Source organism: Euleptes europaea, chromosome 20, assembly GCF_029931775.1.
Source record: "Euleptes europaea isolate rEulEur1 chromosome 20, rEulEur1.hap1, whole genome shotgun sequence".
Classification (NCBI taxonomy): domain Eukaryota; kingdom Metazoa; phylum Chordata; class Lepidosauria; order Squamata; family Sphaerodactylidae; genus Euleptes; species Euleptes europaea.
Window position 1 is genome coordinate 1,792,506 of NC_079331.1, and position 27,441 is coordinate 1,819,946.

Here is a 27,441-nt window from a genome sequence, read left to right on the forward strand (position 1 = left end):
TTCCTGCATTGTGCAGGGGGTTGGACTTGATGGCCCTGGTGGTCCCTTCCAACTCTATGATTCTATGAATCAGACCCTTGGTCCATCAAAGTCAGCATTGTCTACTCAGACTGGCAGCGGTTCTCCAGGGTCTCAGGCAGAGGTCTTTCATGTCACCTGGTCCCTTTAACTGGAGATGCCGGGGATTGAACCTGGGACCTTCTGCATGCCAATCAGATGCTCTACCACTGAGCCACAGCCCCTCCCGTAATGCTTTTAAGTTCTGAACTTCCTACCAATTTGATTATTTTGAGTTCTGTGAGATTGTAGAATCTTCATAGCATTATGATTGATTGTTGTTATCCTAAGCAGTCCAGGTGCTAGGTAATATCCTGGCTCCTCAAGAATTGGGTTGGCACTGAAAACACACAGCTGTTATTATAATATATTTTATGTTCTGTATTTTAAAAGTGGGAGGGAGAACGACTAACTGTACAATAAGCTGACAGTTTCCAATAGTCTCATTTTCCCTCAGGATTTAACCTAGGGGAGACCTCTCCTCTCCTTTCTTGAGGTAGCATGCTTTTGTTTGAATGGAAGCTAATGTGGACCAGATTTTAAACACTGTGGCTAATTCTTTTCAATTGAGCCAGTGTTGGCAATTATGAAATGGGCTAGACATTGGCAAGAGTGTAAGGAGTAATTACAGGCTTCCTAAATCTGCAGAGTATAAATAATTACAGGTTTCTAAGTGTTATTGTGCGCCACAATATTTATACTAACATTTTATCTTGGTCTTTTGAAGTTGTAGAGCAGAAATCCTTACCCAGCCACTGCCACCATGTGAGCTTTTGGAAACAGTTACCGTTTGTAGATTCAGGGAATAATTTGTCTGGTTATTTTGTGTGTGTGTGTGTGTGTGTGTGTGTGTGTGTGTGTGTGTGTGTGTGTGAGTGAGAGTCCCACTGAAAGGTTTTGGGAGTGACTTTCTATTGACTGTGTCTGTATGCACCCTCCTTTTGTTGCTTTAGGCTTTACTTTCTGTGAGTTGGAGCCAAATTGGTTCTTTGTTTTTGCCATGAAAAACATCAGTTTTGGCCAGTAGGCCGGTGTGTGTATGTGTGTGTGTGGGGGGGGGGGCACAAGTCAGTAACTTTGTAGATTAATTTGCAAGGCTGGCCTTGATGCAACATTGCTACCAGCATCCCATGAAATGTATTCAGACATGGTACGATCGTTTTATAATTTCTTATTTGTATTTAGGGAAAATTTGCTCCGAGCTCAACACTTACCATTCTAGCCAAATTTTGGCCTGCACCTTTATTGGAAAAATTGGCTTGTAATTCAAGAAATACATTGGGGATTTCTTTTGAATACAGCAATCATAGGGGCTTTCAAGGCAAGTGATGAAGCAGAGGTGTTTTGCCATTGCCTGCCTCCGCATCATGACCCTGGTATTCCTTGGTGGTCTCTCATCTGAATTCCCACCAGGTGCTGGCCCTTCCAGTCGATATATTCTAGAGACATACAAGTGATGGACTATTACTCTTTGGTAAAGGAAACCAAAGGAAACTATTCAGGCTGTCTTGCCTTAGAACTAGTGACTGCATAATTCATAAAATGCTATGTATTTCTGTCATCTTGGTTTAATTTTTTTCAGAGTGTGTTAATTTTTTAGAGTGTGTTGCTTCTGAAACACAATCTTGATTAAGATCTCGTCTTATTTGGGTTTTGAGCTGGGCAGTTCACTTCCTCCCAACTTCCAAATAGCAACTGGCTTTCAAAATATTGTCGAAGGCTTTCACGGTCAGAGTTCATTGGTTCTTGTAGGTTATCCGGGCTGTGTAACCGTGGTCTTGGTATTTTCTTTCCTGACGTTTCGCCAGCAGGCATCTTCAGAGGAGGCATCTTCAGAGGAGTAACACAGTGTTACTCCTCTACAGCTGCTGGCAAAACGTCAGGAAAGAAAATACCAAGACCACGGTTATACAGCCCGGATAACCTACAAGAACCAAAGCATCTGGCTTGTTTGTTAAAATGCTGCTGAGCTGTCAGAAATAATGCTAGCCCAACAGTAGAAGTAGTAGCCCTGAAAGGAAGGGACATGGCCCTCCAGTCCTGGAAAAAGATGGAAACCCACTATATGTACCAGGCTTCTGGTTTGGCTGGCCTGTGTGGACATCTGATAGTTGGAGGGTTATAGAACTGGGATTATTTGTTAAATGCTCTTCAAGGTGATAATACCATAAAGAAACTGACCTACTCTCTTGACAATTGAGGTTGCCTAGTATTATTTACAAGTGGGGACCCACAGGAGAGGGGATGTCCACCACCACCACCACGGTTTGTGCTTTGTTCTGCCAACGTGCTGTCTTTCTCACCCCCTTGCTCCTCTGCCACTGCCTCTTACTTCTCCTTCACCTTTCCTCCCCTGCCCACTTCATCCTTCCCCAGTGCCTTTCCTGCCCACCCAGTGCCAGCTGCTCCCACCCCATTGCCGGTATAGCTGTTGCTATCTCCCTCACTCTTCCAGCCTCTCCTGCCTCACCTGCTCACTTGGCCACCCATCTTCCCCTTCCTCAACATCTCTACAGCTGCCACTATCTCCCTCCCTCCTCTGCTTGTCTGGCCAGCCACAGCCTCCCCTCTTCACAGCTGTTGCCTTGCCACCCATGCTATTGCTGCCCTTCCCTGTCTCCAAGGTTGCCTCCCTCCTCTCACACAGAGGGGGCAGCTTGTGGTCCTCCTTGCCTGCTTGCTGAGGAGAGATGGCAGTGCTGGGTTTGCATCTGAAGTCTCTATATGGCCCCAGACTGTGGATTTAAGTATCTATAGATGTAGCCATGTTGAGAATTAGATATAGTGATATGATATATCGTGTTTAGATTTGGGAGGACCTGCTGAGTTGATGCATTTGGGGTGGTTGTCTACCTTTGTGGAAAAACATTTCCCCGAAGATATATCAAAGTCTGAACCAGAATGCTGTCCGGGACAGCACTAATTTTTTTTCCCTTTGGACTGGTGTCCTCCATCCTGAATTAAGCAGCTATGGAGAAATTTAATGGGATAGTTTGATCTTAATCGTGTTTTGTTGTTTTCTACATTTTCTTGTGGGAAAATGTGTTGTAGACATTGAACACAAGTAATCTCACCTTACGTTAGGAGAAAGATAACCTCTAGATGACAGGAGAGGATGGTGTAGTAGTTAGACAAGGATTGAGAGGTTTGATTTCAAATTCACCACCACCGCCACCATGAAGCTAGCTGGGTGACCTTGAGTCAGTTGTATTCTCTCAGCCTAATCTACATCATAGGGTTGTTGTGAGGATAAAACAGGGAGAACTATGTACACCACCCTAAACTCCTTAGAGGAAGGGCGGGATAAAAATGTAATGGACAGATAAACAAGATTGTCGACTGCAAGAAGAAAGCAAGCATCAGGTGTTTGTATGCCAGTGTTAGGCTAGGCATGCATTAAAGAGAACTATACATTAATATTTGGCACGCAGCAACAAGCATTCAAAAAGCCAGGAGAGTGCTTATTACAGTAGTTCAGAACATGCTTGCCTCTTGAGACACGGGTATTTTAAGCGTGCCACTCACAGCTCAATTAGATACTTTGCATAAAATGGTTTAGGCTCCATTCCAATGTTTCAGGTACCCAGGTTCCTTCTGAAAGAGAGTCATTGCAAGTCCTTGTGTGTGAGCCCCGTGTTTTTCCCTTCAAGGCTTGGCATGCACTGTACAAATCTTCTCAGGCAGCAAGTTGTGGAGGCTGAACTTGGTGAAGGACAAAGGATATTTCTGTCCTCTTCCTAGAGAAATGTTGCTTTACAGCTACATTATAAATCACCTCTAGAAATGGGCACATACTGATGTGCTGTTACTGGCATGGTGACCCTAAGGCAATTTTTAATATAAAATCTGTGTAAGAGTATAATTTACAATACAGAACTGAGCTGCATCTGAGAAGTAATGGCAAGCATTGCCATGCTTCTTGGAGAGCTGCTAAATAGCTCCCTTAGTCATTTTGTGAGTCCTGCTGTATCTTACATACTCAGGGCAGGTTATAGCATTTGAAACTGTCAAATGCAAATCCAAATGAGATTTAAACCCCTGTTCCTTCCCCTTCATATTGATACATTCCAGGCCTCTATCTCCTGCTGCTTCTGGAAGATGCTCAGGCTCTGATTGTGGTGACTCCTTGTGGTACCTGCAGAGGTGAAATCTTGAAGTGCCTCTTTTGACAATCATAGGTGTCTAGTAGGATGTGCCAAGAAAGCAACTGCCTAGGTGTTTGGGATTCAAGCCGTTTTGGCCTCTGTGTGTTGAAACCAGTGCTTTCCCATTAGGGGATAAATCCCGGCTTCAGTGGTCGAGCACCTGCTTTGGAGGTAGAGGGACCCAGGTTCAGTTCCCAGCACCTCCAGTTAACAGGATCAGGTAATAGGTGATGTAGCAACGTTTAATAGAATGTACAATTCACCTGCATGGGTTTCCATTTTCATATAACATATTTACACGGATTGTGAGCAGATAAGCGAACACAAGTACTGCCTGTAGTACTGAACAGGGATGAAATCCCAAGATCCCAGACTTTTTATTGTGACGGTGATTTAGCAGCGCTAGCCTGATGTCAGCAGATCTCAGAAGCTAATCAGGGTCGGCCCTGGTTACTATTTGGAAGGGAGACCACCAAGAAGTTTCAGGGTCGCTATGCAGAGGAAGGCAATGGCAAACCAACTCTGTTAGTCTCTTGCCTTAAAACCCTACGGAGTTGCCATAAGTTGGCTGCGACTTAACTACACTTTACACACACCCACACACAATTTAGCAAGCCAGAATGCCACTCATCTTGATCCAGTGCAACTGCGCTAAGTATTATAGATTCAAAAATAATTTTAAGTGGAACATCCTTCCCCAACAATATCTGTTACAATGGCTTCTTCTTCTATTTAGGGAATTGTGCAGTTGGTTTGCTTTGTTCCTAAGGCTCTTCTTGAATATTTATTTTCAATGGGAAAGTTAATTGTTACAGTACTTTTCATTACTGAATGTATTTGGTCCACATTATTCCTTCCCGTATTGTTTTAAGCATTAACTTCTTCCCTTCCCCCACACAAACTATTTTAAAATAAAATTTGACTAAAGGCAAAATGTTTGGTTGAGGAAACAAAGCACTTCCCTCTGCAAACATCTAATTTGTCCAATCTCAGCTGGGTTCTATGAAAAGGGGGCTTTTGCGGTGTTAAATTGGATTGGAAAAAGTCAGCTGATTCTAATAGCCTTTGCATACAAATAAAAAAAAAGTTGATCTGATTATTGTTTCTGTGCTCAGTGATGGGCTTATGTAATCGTTAAGCTTGGCACTTCTTTATCTAAAGCAGATTACAAGGACACTGTCATTCTGGAGACCGGCATTAAACAGATTTAGTTAGTGTTAAATACTAGTGTTAACCTCAACTTTAGCTTACTTGGAGAACACAAGTTTACCTAGCATCTAAAACTCTTGGATGAAAAATTAACTAGTGTTGTTGTGTTATCAGCTGATTTAAAGAATTTTCAATAGACTAATTGTCTGCCTTTTAAGTGGCTGACAGATTAAACTTAAATTTCCATATTACTGAAATCTCACTATTGCTACTTTCTGGGGGAAGAGGTATTAAAGGAAGTGTCACATAATTTAATTTTTTTCTAACCCCTACTAAGGCCTTTTATGCTTGGCTGTTTCCCTTTGGGGGTCACCCCTCTGACGACTTCGGGTCTTCGTTTTGATTATGCATGCCATTTCCGACTGTCAGGGGTCGCCTCGCTCTCCCCCTGCGTTTTCAAATTTGAGATAAAACAGGTCTCTGAAAACAATGGGCAAAACGCAGGGAAACACAGGGGGAGAACGAGGCGACCTCTTGACGGTCAGAAATAGCATGCGTAATCAAACCAAAGACCTGAAGTCATTGGAGGGGTAACTATGAGGGAAACCGCCAAGCATAAAAGCCCTGTTACTATGAAAGAGTGGACTTAGTTTTGACATGCTGTATCAGTTTTGGAATGTGAGAATCAAACTATTATTCCACTAAGAGTCGTCTTGCCCGATTAATCAACTAAAGGCTATTCATCCATCTACCTGGTTAAAGCTTGCAGCACTAATTTAAGATGCATGTTTTGTATGGGAAGGGATAATTATTGCAGGCTTTCAGTAGCCAAACTCTTGGGATATAAAAATAGAGCATCATAAGCAAAGAAAAAAAGAGAAATGGGGGCCAGTGAAAACTTGGATCAGGGCTCTGTCCACAATGAAGGGGCTGCCTAAGGCGTATGAGTACACAGCCTCCGTGTATTAGGTAATGTGGTGTCTCCCCCCCTTTTTTTTTACCAACAGAACATCTGCAATTAAATACAAGTTATTCTATACTCCAGCAGCTCTTACTGATGACATAGTATTAGTTTAATGAAATTCTCTTTAATCATGGATGTGCTTCTTTTCACCAACTGAAGGGTCTGGATCGTGCTCACATCCCATTAAGAAGGAGTCCCGGACCAGAAGGGCTGCTTCACTGAATGCTCTCATAAATCTAATTCAGGGCAAAAAAAAACACCATTGTAACAAATTTTAGACAGTTGAGCATCCTTCTGGCACCTGATCAGTCCATGGTAGAAAATTAATAGCATGTACTTATAGTAGTACAGCAGACCAGGGATTATGCAGTACACATCCCAGCTATGGTTACAACATAATATCTCTGTTTCACATGTCGGTAAATTTCCAAAGCATTCTCATTTTCAGGAGCTGAAACATTACCCTGCTGTTTTTCTGATGAAGTTTGATTGTGCTTTCTAAATCTTTAATACAGCGAGACAGCTTTTGCACTTCAGCTTAGAGCTGATCCAGTTAAAGATGTCATCATAACTTCCAAGAAGTTTGAATGGTATAAGCTTAACTTTTTTTACAAGGTGTAAATTGTGTTTAGTAGGAAATAGGAAAAACAAAATCCCTTTTAACTGTATGGAAAGTAGCATTGGAAGAAGTTGAGAGCACAGAGGTGTTTTTCCTTTTCCAGTGCAGCAGTGTTTGAAAAACAATGGGCTTTGTCTAAACTTTCACTTTGTCTAAACTTTGGGACATTACCGGCCCCAGGAAATTGGCTTTAAAAATAATTATTTGTGGTGTGGTTTTAACCACATACATATTTTGAGATCTCGTCTGCAGGAATTTTCCAAACCCTTAAGGCAGTTTTTCTTTAAAAGTGTAAGTTTAAAACATTCTGACGTGCTTGAAGAGTTTTCAAACGCATGGCTTTAAAAACTTGAAAGCTGTGATTCACTGGAATGTTTTTAAGCTTGGTGCAGTGATATTCTGGCCAAAAAGAAGCATGGTTTTGTGACCGATATGCTGTCAGTCCTCAAGATGCGTACAATGTGCACTGTAATCAGCTTGTATAGAGCAGAGGGGAAATGCTTGCGGGCGGAAAATTAATGGTGTGCGGGGCGGGGTGGGGGGTCCATCGCTCTAAACTTGTGAGTGAACAAAGTGGTAGTGGTGATAGTCTTTTGGTTTTGCTGCAAGAAAAAGCCCTGTGCACTTTTAAAGACTTGACTGATTTATTTTGGCATCAGACGAAGTAGGCTCTAGTCCACCAAAGTTTTAGCCTGCAATACATCAATCAGTTTTTAAGGTCCCACAGGCCCTCTTTTCCCTCCTTTCCTAAGCTGAAGCTCAGCTCTGTTGACTGCAGCGACATCTAACGGCTGACGCCCTGCAGTTGATTCTGCAGTTACCAGTCGGAATCTCTGCAGCTCTTTTATTTGATATTCTTCTCATTGCGTAGCTTCTAAATAGTTCATCCTCTCAAAATGATGCTTGGAGGTTGCATTAGTGCTAGAAAGATTAGGACCAGTGGCTAGTAATAGTCAAGTTTGGGATATGTTGGTGTCATTGTAGAGGGGGAAAAAGCACCTTTTTGTTTGTAACCAGAAAGGAATTTTTGACTTACTGCTAATATAAATGTAAGCAGAGGGTTGCTGCTAAGGGAATGGTACCCCAAACGTTTAGTATCGGGAGTGTGGATTTCCCACCCACTCCCAGACATATTTTAAAAATGCATTCTTTTCAGTCTGGTCACAAGCATCCTCTTCTATATTGCTTTAGGAATTCAAGAAGGGTCCAAGGACAGGAAGAAGGCTTCTCTGCCTCGTGGTCTTACTTCCATTTGATCAAGCTGTTCCTGGATTCTGCTTTTTGTCATTTCTGAGCCGTTGCTTCAGAATTCTCTTGCCTGTATCAGTCTGCATGAGATGACTGGGAAAGGATAAGGGAAGCTTTGACATAGCCGCTGAAAAATAGAAGGGGCACATTCCTAGGTGTTCACACACTCCTGTGTCCCTGACGGAATTCAACATCTACAGATCAATCTTTGCAATGTGAAGGGTGTTTTTTTTTTTTTTTTTAAATGCTGCTCTTTTGGAAAGGATGCTGTGAAAATTGGAAGTGTGTCTTTCCCTGCACACACCCAAGGACTTCAGTAGGGCAGGGTGTCTTTCTCCCCTCCCACCACATGTCACCGACGTGTGACATAAGCCACCAAGTGAGCAATTAAGTGCTGCTGATGTCATACGACTTCTGGCATCGGCTGCGGTAATAAGAGGGCCCAACCCCACCAGTTCTTCTTGATTGTATCCGTGTGTGGTGCTGACTGAACAATATTCAGTGGACTGCTTTCATGTTGTTTGTATGGCAAAGGAACAGAAAAGTGCCTCTGATGGTGAGGGCTGTTCGACGGTGGAATGTGCTGCCTCGGAGCATGGTGGAGTCCCCATCTTTGGAGGTCTTTAAGCAGAGTCTGGATGGCCATCTGTCGGGAGTGCTTTGATTGTGGGATCCTACATGGTGGGGGGAGGGTTGGGGTCACTGGGGGTGTGTGGGGGAGGTAGTTGTGAATTTCCTGCATTGTGCAGGGGGTTGGACTAGATGACCCTGGTGGTCCCTTCCAACTCTTTGATTCTATTCCCTTTCCATCCGTTAGATATGTGCATGGGAATGAAGCCTTGTTGTTTCCAGGACTACGTAAACCAGGTGTCCCCCACCTTTTTGAGACCGTGGGTACCTTCGGGATTCTGACACAGCATGGTGGGGGCAGCCACAAAATGACCATTGCGGGATTCAGAGCCAGCCACAAAATGACTGCTGCAGCTTACCTTCAGTCACATAGGTGAAGTTCTTCGTGCTGTGGAGGCAGCTCCTGTCAGAGCAATGTTTTTTTAAGAAATCTGCACAGCCAGTTGGAGGTCTTGCTGGGCAAAAGCCTCGCCAGGCCAGGGAAAGTGTTGGTGGGTATCATGGTGCCACATTGGGGACCTTTGATGTAAACAGATGCGGCTATGATCTTTTGCTTCGACACAGGTGTTTCTGAAAATGTTGCTAGTGAATAATATACTGCCAATCAGGTAGCCTCCTAATGAAGATGCTGCTGTGGTGTAAGGGAAAGTACCGCACGTGTGCCAGCAATGGCAAGGGTTTATTATTATTAATTAAATAAGTAATGCTGGATTACTCACTGCAGACATTAATAACAAAAAGAGCTGCAATGCTAATGATAGACCTCAGTTGAAATAACATAATCTCTGCAAAGTACCAGGTGTACTGCCAGCCGTGCCATTGGGCAGAGTAATGCATCTTGGGTGTACAAGTGTAAAGGTAATGCATGACACGGATCTGAATAAGCTCTAAACTTAACAGTAGTCAGTCTTACCCAAGAAATCTATATAAAGCAGTTTATTTTGAACATGAATCCTCAGTCTTTACCATGGTGAAAACTGGGAATGTGAATCTTCCCAAACTCACTCTTATTTAAAGTTTGGATCCTGGAGTTATCTGAGCGGAGGACAACTGGCAAAGCTCAGTCCTCCATGGTCCCTGATGGAGAAATTGCAGATGCTGATGTTAAGGCACATGGATAAGGTCCCTAAAATTTAGGTTGGACAAGATAATGATGTGGGCAGTTCAAACTATTTGTGCTTTTACACACACCGCACACACATGCAATCTTGAGCTTTGAGAGCTCAGTGTTTAGGAATTTGTTGAAACCAGAATGTCATTGCAAGCATCAGACAATTTAGGTGAATAATACTTCATCTTCATGAATTACTTTAGGGTGCACAGGAAAGCAAATTATTTGGGTAATGGAGCTGAAAATGTACTGGGATTAGAATGTTATGTAGTCAAATGATTCCTTGTTTAATTCAGTTGGTTGGTTTGCTTCAAATACCACATTACATGTAGTATTCTTGTTTATGCTGCTAAATATGTATGAGTGTCATTGACTATGTATGACTTCATGTTTAATCAATAGACTTATAAAGAGCAGCAGCAATGTTTCCAACACAAATGATTGTCTTTGATAAGCGTGACACTTTCTGCTTTGTGTATGGAATGTGTTTATATTAAATTTCAAAGGCTAGTTGTGTCAGTCTGCTGCAGCAAAAACAAAAAGGAGGCTCCTGAGACCTTAGCAACTACCAATGTATTGTGGCATCAGCTTTTTCAGTGGTCTCCAGACCACTAAATCTTATGCCACAATGGGTCTGTTAGTCTGAGAGAGCCCAAACACACCTGTTGTGTTTGATACTAATGATCGTTTCTTCGCTTTGAGGTTTGTGAATACAGCAGTGTTTGGGGGGTGGGGGAAATTCAATTTCTATGATTATAAAACCAGCCAAACCATCGCTTCTTGGCCTTTTGGCTAAGATCAAGTGTAGACAAACCATGTTCCAAGGGACTGTAAGATTTGTCAGGATTTCCTGTGGCCCTTCTCTCGGCTCCCACATCTCATCTATGTCACCGTTTCTTCGTTGGTGACCGTATTTCAAGTTAAACTTCATCCAGAGAGGTTTTCATGATTAATACTTATGGACTTGGGGGTGGGGGGTGGCTGTCAGAGAGTTCAAAGCTATAGCAGTGAACTGTAAGACTCCTTTCAGGTCCCTTTGAGAAGTTTATCTCACCTGAGCTTGGCTGTCTTCACTGCCAGGCCACTGCAAGACTCTGTGACTCATTGGTGGGCGTTGCCTTAATACTAGGCATCATTTTCTATGGAGAAGAGACTGATGGCTGGGCATGTAGATTGCGCAGCGATCGTATCTTTTCGTTTCTCATTTCATCGTAGCGAGTTACACATCAATCAGGCCAGTGCTTCTACTTAACCAGACGATTAGCTTGAGTAGTAAATAAAGTTAGGTGCTTGCTTGAAGTGTGTGATTAAGGGCTTTCCAGGATTGGAGCCAAGTCTTGCAGCATTTGATGAGACTCTGTTCTGTTCCTTGCTGATTGATGGTGCAGGCCTACAGAGCACCTGCTCAGGGACGTCTGGACATCTGAGCTCTTTCTCAGAGGCTCTTATACATAGGCTTAAACAAAAAGCGCGTGTATGTATAAAGCGCCATCAAGTTGCAGCCGACTTAATGGCAACACTATAGGGCTGACGCTGTAGGGTTTTCAAGGCAATAGAATGTTTCCTGCCTCTACATAGTGACCCTGGATTTCCTCAGTGGTCTCCCCTCCAAACACTAACCAGGGCCAACTCTGCTTAGCTTCCAAGATCTGATGAGATTGGGCTAGCCTAGGCTATCCAGGTGAGGGCCAAAAAGAAAGAAAGAAAAAGAAGCATACAGTTCTGTAAATTAATTCAAGTCCTCTGCTAAGAAAAGTTAAATTATGCAATGCATGAACTCTGGGTGTCTGTCTGTCTGTCTGTCTGTCTGTCTGTCTGTCTTTCTTTCTTTCTTTCTTTCTTTCTTTCTTTCTTTCTTTCTTTCTTTCTTTCTTTCTTTCAGGGATGGGCAGGGGGTAATGTATAATTTATCCTTGTTTGTTTAATAGTGTGAGTCCCCAAAGCCCAGGTTCCTTCTTCCTTCCTGGCTGAGGAAGAACAAATAGGGAGCTGTCGGGGGAATTGAGTTATTAGTAGCCTTCCAATTGCCAGGAGTAAATAGGAAGGTCCCAAAAGAGACCCAAAGGATCGAAAGACCCCTGCTCCCCCCAAGATATCAGTCAAGAACAAGTAGCTCCAGCCCTGAAGGTTTAATTGTACTTTGTGTACAGTTCCTTGGAAGGCTCACACACACACACACACACACACACACACACACACACACACACACACACATGTTCCTGGGAAAGAACAGGGCATATGCCAGAATGTATGTGACGAAGGATCCTGTAGATTGTGTCTATTAGGACACAATTTCCGTGTATTAACTCTTCATCTATAATGCTGATTTTTCCCAACCTATCCTGTTTTTTAAACCTTGGACAAAAGTTTATAAGAAACTATAAGTGTGTGAATGTTTCTATTAACATTAGCTCAAGCAATAATGCTTGTACCAAAAGCAGTCCAAGCATTACTCTGGCAGATCAGGTTAACCTGTAACTCAGGTTAATTCTAGTCTAAAACGTTTTCCCTCCCTTGAATGACCTTATTTTAGATAAGCAGGAAAATGTTGCTGTAGTTTATATGTACAGACCAAATAAACTTCAAGGTACAACTTCAGTTGTGCAATGTGTACATTCCTGGAAAAAATTGGGTAAGTGGTTGGGCTAATACTAACACCATCTCCATAACAGTGAAACAAAGCTGGGTGTGTGTGCACTTTCTTTAATGCTGCTTTCAATAGTTTCCCAATGTGCCTTGTTTGCATATGGATATGTTTTGAGCAAGTGTTTATTTGCATGACAAAGATGAAAGAGATATGTGAGGAAAATACCCCATTTCCCCCTCCTGAAAAATATATGAAAAATAGCATAACCTGCAAGCAAGCAATTTTGCGTTCATCAGACAAGAAAAATGTACGCCCTTTAAAGGGCAAAGAGAAGGTACAGGATCTTCTGACGAGGGTTCTGTTTTAATTAGAATCCTTGCAAAGCAGACATTTAGAATAGTAATTGAGTGAATGTCTTCCCCTCCATTTACTTGTAAGACAACTCAAAGGAATCTATATGTTTTTGATTTCACTCTTCTGCAGTGAACCCAACGAGCAGAAATAAAGCATTGATCATTAAAGGCAATGCTATCAAAGGTTCGAATACACTCTGAGCAATCTAGCTTACGTTTTTATTGCTATTTTAAAAGTTTTTCCACTTTATTCATTAAATAGACAGCTTCAGTTTATTCTGACAGTTTGGGTCTTTAAACCCCAAAAATAAAATTGTTAGTCTCTTCCTGTGTGATTAAGCAGGGGAATTCATGGAGAAGTGGATATTGGCTTGCTTCAAGCCAGTATGATAGATACATAATGAATCAATGAGCTTGGGTGTGACTGGGGCCTGGGCGGAGACTTTGGGGCATGGCATGGGAGGCTAGGTTGAGGTTGGGGTTCTATCCCTCACTCTCCAGAATACAACACACTCCCTTCACGAGACCATTACACTCCACGCCGGAGAGGTTCCTTCAACTCTGTGGGCCCAGGGTAGTTGTCTTCACTCCCCAGCTGGGGCTTCCAACCTCCTCAGTTTAGCGCTGCCCAGCTCCTTATCACGGCCTCCTGAATTACTGGATCCAGCCCCCTGATTCCATGCCCCGCTGTCCTGAACTGCGACTCCAATCCTGCCTGGTATCACTTCCTTGTGTATCGCATCTGCCTGAACCAGCCACCCGCACCCAGCTGTGGGTATTCCTGGCCATACCAGCCCCATGGGCGTTCCCCACGGTGCCCTTCGACTTCTCCCCACCCTCTTGCCTGTGCACCTAATCTCTCCTGTCTCCACAAGCCCTTCAGGGCTCTTGGTGCCTTCCCAATGCTACCTTAGGTCTTCATCACACATGCCCGGTAACACTTGTGTGTTATTTGCTCTGTCATAGACTTGTTTCATTGTACTTTGGTTTGATCTGGAAGAGAACAGAAATTTACTTTCCTATTCTAGTTTTTCTCCCAAGAAAGGACATGCATGTTCTAAATGCATCAGGAATCAGCTAACTATAAAGTATTTCCAGCACCTGGTGTGGTTTCTACCTTGTGCATCTCTTTGCTATGTGGCATGAGCCTCCTTCATTACAAATCCTTATTTCTTTGGGTAAGGCAGGGATTCGTGTGTCCAGCTGCCTCTTGGCTTTGAAATACTGAATCTCACAACGTCGTTGGTTTTTAAGCACCTTCTCAGATGGCCCATTTTAATAACCTGAAAGCTATTATATAACAAGCAGCCATAAATTAGTACAAGGCCCCTAAGGGGACCGTCACCGTGCGGCAATGAATAGTTAATGTAGTAGAATGTTGAGCAGGTTATTAGTTTTCACTTTACAAATGCTGATCAGGGAATGCTTTTTTTATAAGGTGTTTAAGAGAAAATATAATTAACTGGTTGTGTGGTTCTGTTGCAGCTCAAATTGAAATTATTCCATGCAAGATCTGTGGAGACAAATCATCAGGAATCCATTATGGTGTCATTACCTGTGAGGGCTGCAAGGTAAGCTTCTAAAAATCTATATACAATCTGAGAACAAAATGACTGTGGGCAGTCTTTCCCACAGATGCTTGCCTCTTGGAAAGATTACATTTTGTTTCTGTACCTGACCAGCTCTGATCAATACAATGAATCCCCTTTTTTAATTTATTGCGCTTTTTTCTTCTTCTGAAGTAGCAGCTGCCCTAAACTCACATTGGTTCTTAAGACTTAAAGTCCCCAGATACCTCTTTAGGTATTTTCACAGGTACTTCTAAACCTTCTCTCTGAAACTAAGCTTAATTTGGTTTCACAGGTACTTCTAAACCTTCTCTCTGAAACTAAGCTTAATTTGGAGACCATGATAGAAAAGACTAGTCTATTCAAGAGGCTACACAAGCTCACTTTCTCCTACCGTATTGGGATTTTTTCCTTTGGACTCAGCTTGTGGTGAGACTTCTGTAACACCTGGTCCTATGAAAAAGTTCTGTTCCCTCCATATTTTGCAAGCACACTCTTGTTAAAATGATGGCATGGAGATTCGGGCACAGGTTAGGGATAGGTTTTAAATATAAATCTGATACAGCATTGTGGTTAGGAGATCAAATGGATCCAGAAGGCCCCTGGTTTGAAACTTGCCTTTCTGAGGACTCACTTAGGTGGCCTTAGGCAAGTCCTTCTCTCTGAGCCTCAGCTACTATCTGCAATACTGGGGTGGTGATTATGTAATAATACTACATAAGTCTGCCTTTCAGAGCTGTAGTAAGGATTATAAGAAGATAGATAAAGAAGACATAAATAAGCATCTTAACTTTGATTTTTACTTGACCGGCATAGGCAATCAGCTGAATTCATAACGATTTTAAAATTTAGATTATTATATGTTTTCAGTTGTATTTCCCTGACACTGTTTACATACATAAAGAGCCCCATGGTGCAGAGTGGTAAGCTGCAGTACTGCAGTCCAAGCTCTGCTCACGACCTGAGTTCGATCCCAATGGAAGTGGGTTTCAGGTAGCCGGCTCAAGGTTGACTCAGCCTTCCCTCCTTCCGAGATTGGTCAAATGAGTGCCCAGCTTGCTGGGGGTAAAGATGACTGGGGAAGGCACTGGAAAACCACCCCATAAACAAAGTCTGCCTAGAAAACGTCGGGATGTGACGTCACCCCATGGGTCAGGAATGACCTGGTGCTTGCACAGAGGACCTTTACCTTTACCTTTTAAAAACATACATATACCCTCTTCATACAATTCCTCAGGACAGTCATCTGAAAAACATTAATTACAACTTCAAACCTGCCAAGCTTGCCTAAAACCATATTGGCAATAGCATCCATTCATTGCTATTTTATGGAACAATAAATCTTTAGAAATGGAAGATTTTCTGCTAAAAATAAAGCACTGGAAAATTTTCTGTCCCACATTTCTGAGAACAGGTGTTGTGTCTGGTAGTTTAAGGCATCGGACCACTCCAGGCCAAGGTTTTGAGACCCCCCTTAGAAATCGGGACACAGAGCCTTTTGCAAATTGTGTCACCAAGAAGTGTTAGGCAGACCTTTTTGTTTTGTTTTCAAAAGGTTTCTGATCAGACAGAGTTTTTTTGTTAGAATTAAACAAACATCTATTAGAGAAGAGGCAGGTAGAAGCAGCATAAAAGAAGCCAGAATCCTGTCTCTTTTCTGCCTGACTTTGGTGGCCGTAGGGCCCCAGAGATATACAGATTCCAAGAACTGGTCTAACCTAATTCAGACAAAGCTATGTAATGTAAAATTATACAGCTCAACTAGATAGTCCCTCATCCAAAAGGAAGAGAGACTTCCTGGCCTGCCTCCTGTTTAAAATTTAATCTTTCCACAATTGGGCCAATGTGTCCCCACCCTCATCTCTTACATGTAAATCAATCATTATTGTTGGAGGAAGACCTTGCAAAAAGCCAATCAGGCCTAGACCTGTAAGAAAATGACAACATACTGTCTGTCCAGTCTCCTCAGCTCTGCACGACAGGAGACGGTTAACATTTAAATTGAAGAAGACAGCACAGAATGGCTACCCAGCATATCCCTGCTATGTAATGTTTCAGCTAGGGACCTCCAGGCTGACAATCTGCATCTTTCCCCCTATGTGACAAACAAGATAAACCAAAAGAAATTAAACCTTTATGCAGCCCAGCTACATTGGGCTAATTTGCAAGCTCTGCTATTCTTAAAACAGAATTGGAGGGTTTTAAGAATGGAAATTTGAAAGCACGTTCATTCTGAATAATACTGGCTGGTGTGTCGCATTGCCAAGGTTGAGTGCTTTGCGGCTCTCACCTTGGTCGTTCCTGCTCTACAATAGAAACCCCCGGTTCCTACAGATGTCCAACAGTGTACTGAAGCTGCTGCCATTCCCAATGTGACTTGAAGCTAACTGTTCTTCTAACAGAGGCCACAGGAGGAGAAAAATAACTTTAGCATGCACCTTTGGCAAACTTGATTGGCAAAGTGCTCTGCATGCGATGGGACTTGGAATTGCTTTTATAATTTTGTACAAAATGGTTGTTCCGTATTGTATTGGGGGGCGTTGCGGTCCCCTTGCTGCTAAGGCAGCATAACAGGGAGCAAGGTTCTGAGAGTGAAATTGTGGAAGCCGTCCTCTCATTAGTATTTCCTGTTGACATGTAATTGCTTTGCATCCTATACTTGACAAGGTTTCTACTTCACTTTGAGAGAAAGAGAGACTACGTAGATAATCTGTGTCTCCACAGCACTAATACTGTAGCGGTGTGGATGTTGTTGTTCTGTTTCCAAGACAAAAACCTGTGATGCATGTATATTTACTATGATGTCGCTCTTGGCTACATTTCAAATGAGTTATTCTGACACACCCTCTGGAGCAAATGCCACACGTCCTTATGTCTGCCTCTGTTTTGCTGCTCTCTGTCTTACATCACTCTTACTTTATGGGCTAAAGACAGTCTTTGGGAGCATCTTGTAGCAATGCAGTGAGCTTCTGACAGGGGTGTAAAGCCCCCTTTCCTTGCCAGGCCGTCAGATCGGTTTGGGCCCAGCAGTGACTTCCTCGGCCTTTTCTCTCTATTCTTTCTTTTGATTTCTTGCTTTCCTTGAGCTAGCCCACACGTTCTACTATGAACGGATTTCCTTCAGGCCGATAGTGGCCAGGGAGTGCCCAATGACTGTGGTGGTGCCATTTCTCCTCATTTTGCCTGTTCCTGCTCCCCGTAGCCTGGTGCTTGTTGAGGGATGATCCTCGCTGCTTACCCCACACCACACATCTACCAGGGGTTTAAATAGGGTTATGTTGAGGTGGGAAAGCAGCATTAGGCGCTTCTCAATTATTATTCATACATATATTACATGCCAGCGGACGTGCTCCATTTTCTCTGTCTCACCAAAATCCATACGGTAACAGAATTCTTTTCTGGTGTGTTTCCCTTGAGGCAGTATTTTCTCTTTCAAAGTGTACAGTACACGTGGTGACCTGAGTACTGAATCCTTGATGAAGCGGACATTGGTTTGATCGTTCTGTGGGTAAAGTGGATCAGAAACCCAACAATTCATGGGCAAATCCTAGTTCATCTGTTGCACTAAACTCTGAAGGGAGCTGATATCTACAAAGTTAAATCCATCACTGTCAGGCCTTTGCCTTTTTGGCTGGAGCAAAGGCTCTTCACCTGAGTCAGGCCAGGTTCTGGCCACACGTCAGGTTCTTAGTTCTCATGCCTATGAACGTCTGTGTACAGTTTTGCTCATCCTGTTTTCTTCAGCTGTGGTAGTGTTTAGTCTGTCTTTCTGAGAACCACTTATCTCGAGGTTGCCTAGCAATGTTTACCTTTTCAGCCCGTAGTGTCTTTAATGTGTAACCTGCCTGTGTTCCCCATTACTAGCCTCACCTGCCTGTAGGCAGTCAGTCCTTTAATCTGTCTTTTGCTCCTAATAAAGTTTTACTGCTTCAGAGCTACCTGTCTGGATGAGTTTGCTTATGGGATGCTAGGGACAGACGCCTGAAACTGACAATCCCTCTCCAGGGCAGGGCTAGACCACCAAATGTCTGCTGATTACTGGGCTTCTTGTAAAGAATGCTGGACTTGGTGAATCTTGGTCCAGCCTAGCAAGGCTGTTTTTCTGAAGTAAGATTGCGTAATCAGGATCGATTTGCAGAGATTAGCTAGGCCTGTTTAACTGTTGATTAGATTTTGAATGGGAAACATAAAACACAGTTGTAGGGAACTTTTCTAAAATTTATTTAGTTCTCCTTCGCCCTCCTATAAGGCACTGTGACACAGGGTCATCTTTCTGAGGGAGAGTTCACAAATGCATGTTCATCTCTTGCTTGCCCAATGCTTGATTGCTGCTGCTGTATGAACGGTCCCTGCTAGAAATAGGTGACCTTGAGCTGACGTTAGAAAACGTTGGGATGTGACGTCACCCCATGGGTCAGGAATGACCCGGTACTTGCACAGGGGACCTTTACCTTTTATAGTGAATCTATGGTGGCTCATTCTCATTTGTGGTTTCTAAAGTAAACTTATAATAAACATGCATTTTCAACTGCTCAACTGGAATTACAATGATGAAAGTAATTGGTGTCCCATATACAATTAATCAAGATTTTTGTGTAAAAATATTTCAAAATATGTTGCAATGTATTCCAGAATCTGTGGACAAAAAAAATCCAGATTTGGTATTTTGCTTTTTATACTTTAGAAATAAATTGAGAGTTTGGTTTAGGAAAATGCAAAAGAATGAAAGGGTGGTGGTGGGGAGAACTATCTAGTCCCTAATTGGCAATTACTAGTATATTGTGAAATGTAATGATACGTGGAAATGTGTAACTGTTGGCCATAAATCATGGGATTATGAATAAGTCTTTGTTGTCATGGGCTGGTGTGTATCCCTTCCAGAGTGTCTGCCATTAGGATGCAACAAGGCAGCTGTCAGCTGTTTTCTTGTAATTAAACAGCCAATGAGCAGCTAATTAAGACATATGTGTATACAGAAGTGGAAGTGGGCATGTTAATGAACTGTAGGAATCAATTCATTAAACGAAAATTGTCAAAAGACCAAGTATGAGAGCAGTGGTTCAAGTCTCTGTCAGGCTCAAAAAGCAATGGGGCGGGAGAAGCAACAACTCCACCATCCAAAAGGCACAGAAGGGTGTTTTCCCCACTCCTTATGACATTCATACATTACCAAACAGAAAACAAATGCCTCTTTAATTGATAACTGTTGCAATGATAATTTCAGAGTATAATAAATGAAACCTATCTCTACAACAAATTCCCCCTTTCACAACCATTATTTCACAATTAGTTAATTTTGTTGACTGATTGTTTAACCATATTGTAAGCTCCCAATGCGGCTTACAATAAAAATAAATTAACACTATTTTACACTTAAAGCAGTTTGAAAAAAACAACTGGTCAACTGTAGGTTTTAATGGCACTGTTGTAAGTCTCCTTGTTCATCAACAGACCAAAAGGCAGGGTGTATATAATTTAAATAAATTAATGAATTATTATCTGCCATCAAACCAATACCAATACTGTCTTCTCCGAAAAGCTTAAAGTGTGTATGTGTGTGTGTGTGTGTGTGTGTGTGTTAAATGCCATCAAGTCGCTTCCGACTCATGGCGACCCTATGAACCAATCTCCTCCAAAACATCCTATTGCAGACTGAGGGCCATGGCTTCCTTTATACTGCTTTAATCATACAGTAGTACATTTTATAAACTCCTTTACCATTAGCCACTCCATTTTTGACAGTGCTTTTACTTGAACAGTCCCTTGTAATTTTGTCATATAAAGCCCCCCCCCCACCTCTTGAGGAGGTTGCCAAGTTAAGCAAGAACAAAGAACAAAGAAGTGGCCTTTCATAGTTATTTTGCCTGGTATCCGTGAAGAAGAAGAGTTGGTTTTTCTATGCCGATTTTCTCTGCCTTTTACGGAGAATCAAACTAGCTTACAATCTCCTTCCCTTCCTCTCCCCACAACAGACACCTAGTGAGGTAGGTGAGGCTGAGAGGGTTCAGAAAGAACTGTGAGTGGCCCAAGGTCACCTGGCTGGCTTCATGTGTAGGAGTGGGGAAACCAACCTGGTTCACAAGATTAGAGTCTGCCACTCATGTGGACGGCACGGGGAATCAAACTTGGTTCTCCAGATTAGAGTCCACTGCTCTTAACCACTACACCACACTGAGAAGCTGAACATCACACTGATCTTACTCTTGGAGGAGAAGTCCATCAGTTATATGCATATATCTGAAATATAAAAAATGCTTTTAGTAGCTTATTGTTTATGAACAAATATTAATAAATACTCTTGATGGGAGTTTTCCCCCTTTGAGGACAAAAATTATTTTAATGTTATAAATGGGCTCCGCTTATTTTCTTTAGTTAACCATGCAGTCAATTCTGAGTAATTGGCTAACGTTTAGGAGTCTGCCACTGATAAATCTCCCTCTTACATTTTATGATTTATGCTACAGGGTTTTTTCAGGAGGAGTCAGCAGAGTAATGCCACGTACTCCTGTCCGCGTCAGAAGAATTGTTTAATTGATCGAACTAGTAGAAATCGCTGCCAACACTGTCGATTACAGAAATGCCTTGCAGTGGGGATGTCTCGAGATGGTGAGCTTTACTAGTTCAGGTCAGCTGTCTTGTATGTGCAACACTCTTTAGCTTTTTGCTTGCTCATCCCATTCTTAAAACATTATTTTTGAAATATGCTGTGACTCATAAATCAATAAGTTTATTTTGGATCAGCTCAGCTAGTGACTTCTTTGCGCTCTTATATATACATAAAAATATCCCACATTACTCAAACTTTGTCATATCATGAGATGTGACCGTAAACGTATCAGTTTCTTTCTATTCTAAGTAGTTTTGTTACATTTTTGTTAGATATGTTTCTAATTTCAGAACATCAAACTTTCATATAGGTGTCCTGTATCATCTTTCAACCATATCTTCACATTCTTCTCCCCCCCACCCAAAAAAAAAACTTATTGGAAAAGTACCTGTGAGGTCCTGCTACTGCTGCACAGATACCACAATAACCACTGCTAAAACTTTCTTTCTTGAAGACTTGATCCAAGTTAAGAGTTACGTTTCCAAGAGAAATTCAAGATTTATCCAGATTTGACACTCAAGATTGCTATGCAAATTAAACATATTTGTGTCTATTTGGTGTGATTAAATTCTAATGCTTGTTTGTTTTTTTCTTATGGGAATTGCCCATTAATGACTGGTTCTACATGAGCCTCCTCATCTATTCTTTTTAGAACCAAGGCATTTCTCTCACACATGTGACACTTCATATTTTCTTTTTAAAAAAAGCTAAAAAAAATGCTAAACCCCATAGAATTATGGTAGTCTTATAATATGCTTAGGAGCCCCATGGCACAGAGTGGTAAGCTGCAGTACTGCAGTCCAAGCTCTGCTCCCGACCTGAGTTCGATCCCGACGGAAGCCGGTTTCAGGTAGCCGGCTCAAGGTTGACTCAGCCTTCCATCCTTCTGAGGTCGGTAAAATAAGTACCCAGCTTGCTGGGGGTAAAGGGAAGATGACCGGGGAAGGCTCTGGCAAACCACCCTGTAAACAAAGTCTGCCTAGGAAACGTCGGGATGTGACATCACCCCATGGGTCAGGAATGACCTAGTGCTTGCACAGGGGACCTTTACCTTACCTTTACCTATAATACGCCAGTTGATATCACAGTCAATAGGGCCAACCACAAGTGGTTTTTTGGCTGCTTGATAGATACCCTGGAGTTAATCATGGTACTGTATGTCCTTCTAACGAAGCATTTTACTGCTGCTGCCAGTGTAGCGTCTGTTAACTTGAAGCTTGGTGGGTCTCAGTGGGTACCAATGGTGATAAACTGTATTGCTTGTGAATACATTTCAGCTGTAAAGTTTGGCCGAATGTCAAAAAAGCAGAGGGACAGCTTATACGCGGAAGTGCAGAAACACCGGATGCAGCAGCAGCAACGAGATCACCAACAGCAACCCGGAGAGGCAGAACCCTTGACACCAACGTACAACATCACTACCAACGGGCTCACAGAACTGCACGAGGACCTCAGTAATTACATTGACGGGCATACCCCTGAAGGTAGCAAAGCAGACTCTGCAGTTAGCAGCTTCTACTTAGACATACAGCCTTCTCCAGACCAGTCGGGGCTTGATATTAACGGAATCAAACCAGAACCGATATGTGACTACACACCAGCGTCGGGCTTCTTTCCTTATTGCTCTTTTACAAATGGAGAGACTTCTCCTACTGTGTCCATGGCAGAATTAGGTAATAACAAGAGAAGACTTTCCTGTGTAATTGCTATACTACCCTTTGGAATGAGAGCAATGCTGTTTAGCCTTGGCTCACTTAAACTGCTTGAAATCATTTTGAGATTTTGGTTAACTATGTACAACTGTGTGGCTGTAACTCTTTCCTCTGTTACCTCGACTTTAGCTGGAGCTGATGGTGCTCATCAAATCAATAATCTTGGCCTGGGTCCGAATCACAATAAATCTGTCATTCACTAGAGTGATTAACAGATCTCCCCAGGAGAATAGTTTGCTAGACCCACACTTCACTAGCCTTGCTGCCCATGAGTGTGTGCAGATTAGCCAAACTGGTAGTTTTCCCCTCTTGCCTACACTAAATGATGGGATGTTGTATGTATCCTGGCACTGATGAAGTTTTTTGTGGGTGAGCGGATGAACCCCAGCATTCCTTAAGTAACTGATTGAATTAATATCGAGCAGCAGTATCTAGCACGATATACAGTACAGTTGTTTAATTGGAAAGAAATCTTTCTGTATGGAGGGCCCACTGGCTAAGGAATTACTGATATTCAGCAGTAAGAAAACAGAGATCAACATCAGGGGCCATGGCTCAGTGGTAGAGCATCTGCTTGGAATGCAGAAGGTCCCAGGTTCAATCCCCGGCACCTCCAGTTAAAGGGAATAGGCAAGTAGTTGATATGAAAGACCCCTGCCTGAGCCCCTGGAGAGCCACTGCCGGTCTGAGAAGACAATACTGACTTTGATGGACCGAGGGTCTGATTCAGTATAAGGCAGCTTCATGTGTTCATGTGTTCATCAACCCAAGATATTTTAGTGGCTAAGGTAGAACATTAAAATAGCAGTCCATCTTCAAATGGTAGCCCGTCTTCCATGGAAATGGGCACTGTGCTCTGGTACAGCTCCCATTCAATTCAGTTGGTCTTGAGCAGAAAAGCTTCTTGATGGGTTGAGCCTCAATAAATCATACCCATCTGTCTCTCAATAGCATGCAGAATTGGCTGCCTCACCTTATTTTACGGTAGGTCTGTAGTAATAATGTATGCATCATTTTATGCAGCACAATAGCTCTCTTAACTTGAGAATTAAACTTGAGAGACACTGGCTTATCAAATGCAAGGTCCAATACCCACTCACCTATAGAAACTATCAAGAAGAATTATGGAACTAGCTATTATATCAGAGTCATCCTTTAACCCCATACAAATTTACTGTCTGAAACAACTGTAGCGTAATGCTGGGCGGAATATGCACAAGGAGAACTTTCTTAATACATGCCACTTCTTGCTCATTCTGTCTGTTTTAGAACATCTTGCACAGAACATTTCTAAATCACACATGGAAACCTGCCAGTACTTAAGGGAGGAGCTACAGCAAATAACATGGCAAACCTTTCTGCAAGAAGAAATTGAGAACTACCAGAGCAAGGTACTGTCTTGGATATCATGCCAAAAATGGCATAGCATTTTTGTGGTTGTACTTCCTGAAGAATACCAGGGCTAGGAGGAAACATCAGGCAAATACTTTGGCCTCTGTACCCGGTTTGTTGGCCCTCCCTTTCTTACCTTCATGGAGTGTGACGTTTATACTTTTATACATACAAACTTACTATGACAGTCTGAGTACATTGCGGTCTACCACTTGCTCAACATGAATCCAAATGTCACTTAATATAGCAGTTTTGCAAGCGCTTACCCACCCATGGTCAAGCACTTGGTCTTGAGCTTAGGAAGATTCTCAAAAGGTGTGATCCATGCTTAGAATTATGAAATAATTATCAGTACTGTGTGTGCAGACAATGCAAATGTATTTCGGAGGAGTTTAACCTCCCCATATATTTTATTGTAGGGAGCCCTGTGGTGCAGAGTGGTAAACTGCAGTACTGCAGTGAAAGCTCTGCTCCCAACCTGAGTTCAAACCTGGCTCAAGGTTGACTCAGACTTCCATCCTTCTAAGGTCAGTAAAATGAGTACTGAACTTGCTGGGGGTAAAGTGTAGATGACTGGGGATTTGCAATGGCAAATCACCCCATAAACATAGTTTGCCTAGTAAACGTCGTGATGGGAAGTCACCCCATGGATCAGTAATGACCCGGTGCTTGCACAGGGGACTGCCTTTACCTTTTTAATCTTTTATTGCTCATTTCTGATTTTTCTGCAAATATGAGGAGTCCCTCAACTTTGAAGAAAAATCTGTTTGGCATCAGTGTGTCCCCAATCAGCAGATTTAGTTAGCTGCAGATGGAGGTCACACGTCACTATTAGATACATAGATATAAAATATGTTCTTTTAAGGATTTTCCCTATAACTTGCTATGCTTAAATAAAAAATTGAGCAGCTTGACTGTCTGGCTTTTGCTAATATATTCTGTCTTTTAGTACATGTAGAAATCTCACTGAAAACATGTAGGAATTACACCCAGTCAATCAAGTCAAAGATTTACTATTAAAATACCACTTCCTGGATCTTACGTATAGTATTCATAGTAGAACTAATCATTATTATTTTATTTCCCTGTAGCACACTTCAGTTTTCAAACCCTGATGTTAAATGCCAAACCCTATGGTGTTAACCCTTTGTATCCTTGCAGTAAATGTGAAACATACCATCACAGGGGATTTACCGGTAGTCACAAACTGAAGTACGGGAGGACAAAAACAAGCCCCAAGAATCTCACTCCTCACCCCCTGACGTGCACTGGTTAAACATGGAAGCCCTAATTATTCACCCCACCTGCCCAACATTTGTACAAATGAGCGGGCAAGGAGTTTGTTCTGCTTTAACTTCTTCCATTAAGAATTTTTTAAAAATAAGCTTGGAATGGCAGCCTATCCTTTTTCTCTTTAACAGCAGAGGGAGGTAATGTGGCAATTATGTGCGGTGAAAATAACAGAAGCAATACAGTATGTGGTGGAGTTTGCCAAACGAATTGATGGCTTTATGGAATTGTGTCAAAATGATCAAATTGTGCTTTTAAAAGCAGGTACGTAAGGTGTATCAGGAGACTTCCTTGTTAATCAGTTTTTGTCCTACAAACGGTTGTTATGTGCTATGAATGCAAAGATTAACACTCATTTTTAAGGGCAGGTATTTCTTGAATTTTATTCTATAAACACCCAGACGCCTATTCTTTGGTTACAAACATTCAATTCTGTTATTTTGATGAATGGGAACATGCACTGCTATATTATGTGAATACTAATTTACTGCTAAAAACAGAATGCTTGAAGACTCTTAAATAAGTGTCAAAATGAAAGTAGTAGTTCTGTTCATTATATGTTATTTTCACAAAACTATGGCTAGCCAAAGCGTTCTGAATGTACTGTTCTCTATATACAGTTAACGTGGTGGGATGGAACATACAATCACCCCCACAGTCACTGGTTAAGATTTGGCAGTGCCGACGAACCCAGAGGAATAGTTTATGTAAGCTATATAAATACACCAATGATTACAGAACGGCTCTCTGATAAAACTAATGCTGATGGGGAAAAGATGTTCTACTGCTAGCATTAACTTGAAATGTTCTTGAAAACCTGAGCTCGTGACTCTCTAGGTGCAATATTAAAAATTAGATGGACTGTAAAGAATATTCTCTTTTTGTATGTAAGTCCAGGTTCAAGCATGGGCGTCTCTTGACAGATGTAAGAGCTGAGATCTAGACCCACTGAAAGTGGAGCTTGGCAGTTCTTGGATTATTACTTTTATCTCTGGGCCTTGTATCTGCTAAGAGGTTTTACTAAGCAAACCAGGTCACTTGACCACCAGCTTGAAGTCAAAATACTAATTTGGCCCTGCTGCTTCAAGGAACTCTTCTGGAAAGAGAGAGGGGCGGGTAGTTACTACTCCTAAAACGTTTTTTATTAGAAAAGACTTATGAGTAGCCCTTGAAACCTCTACCTGATACTGTGTGAGAGATGTACCTTGATTACTGTGCTCCAACATTTCTAAATGTGTATGTTCAAAAACCATGAAATGGGTTAAAAAATAAAGCAATTTCTGTTGGGTGCAGGCATCCAGTGAAGTTATATTTTATTCCCAAGATTTTTCTTTTTAAAAAAATTCTGCCTCATAAGATCTGTAAAGACATATCAAGTTTTACATCCATTTTAGAAAGAGGTGGAAAGAAAATGGTTTATAAACTTTATAAATGGTTTATAAAGTTCCCAGTTGTAAAATTATGTCTTTCTTTCTTGTTCTTAGGGTCTTTAGAAGTTGTATTTATCAGAATGTGCCGTGCCTTTGACTCCCAGAATAACACGGTCTACTTTGATGGCAAATATGCTGGCCCCGATGTCTTCAAGTCATTAGGTAAGGAAATCGAGTACTCAAAAATAAGTTTTCTGGTTATTTGTTTAAAATAAATACTTCACAATAAATGGGCTGTGTGCTCATCACTGAATGAATTGTTGATAAAATACAGTGAGCCAGCACTTCCAGTTGAACCCTCCTCTGTGTTTTGAAACAATGCATTAATTAAAAGGTCAAACTGAAGGCTAGCCTAGGCCTGTTTTTACCCTTTTGTACAAGAGCCGATAATTATTGCTCACTAACACTCTGGAGCTCAAACTGAAATGCTGGGTATGTGTTCTGGGAAACATTCCTTCTGAACCTCTGTGTCCAGACCAGAAAATGAGAAGTGGAGAAATGTTTATTATTTGAAAATGTCCAGCATCAAACAAAATACCATTAGCATAGCTATTAGTAATTTTCTATCATTTAAGGATA

The 27,441-nt window shown here is 42.0% G+C and overlaps 1 protein-coding gene across 1 annotated transcript in view; it reads left to right on the forward strand.

The window, feature by feature from the left end:
* The window catches only part of RORA (RAR related orphan receptor A), a 240,889-nt gene that overhangs the window by 210,992 nt on the left and 2,456 nt on the right, over positions 1–27,441 (forward strand). The window contains exons 3-8 of the mRNA XM_056866028.1: positions 14,349–14,434; positions 20,896–21,037; positions 22,316–22,711; positions 24,020–24,141; positions 25,564–25,696; positions 26,917–27,024. Of these exons, the coding sequence (XP_056722006.1) occupies positions 14,349–14,434; positions 20,896–21,037; positions 22,316–22,711; positions 24,020–24,141; positions 25,564–25,696; positions 26,917–27,024 (987 nt within the window). The remainder of the gene's footprint in view (positions 1–14,348; positions 14,435–20,895; positions 21,038–22,315; positions 22,712–24,019; positions 24,142–25,563; positions 25,697–26,916; positions 27,025–27,441) is intronic.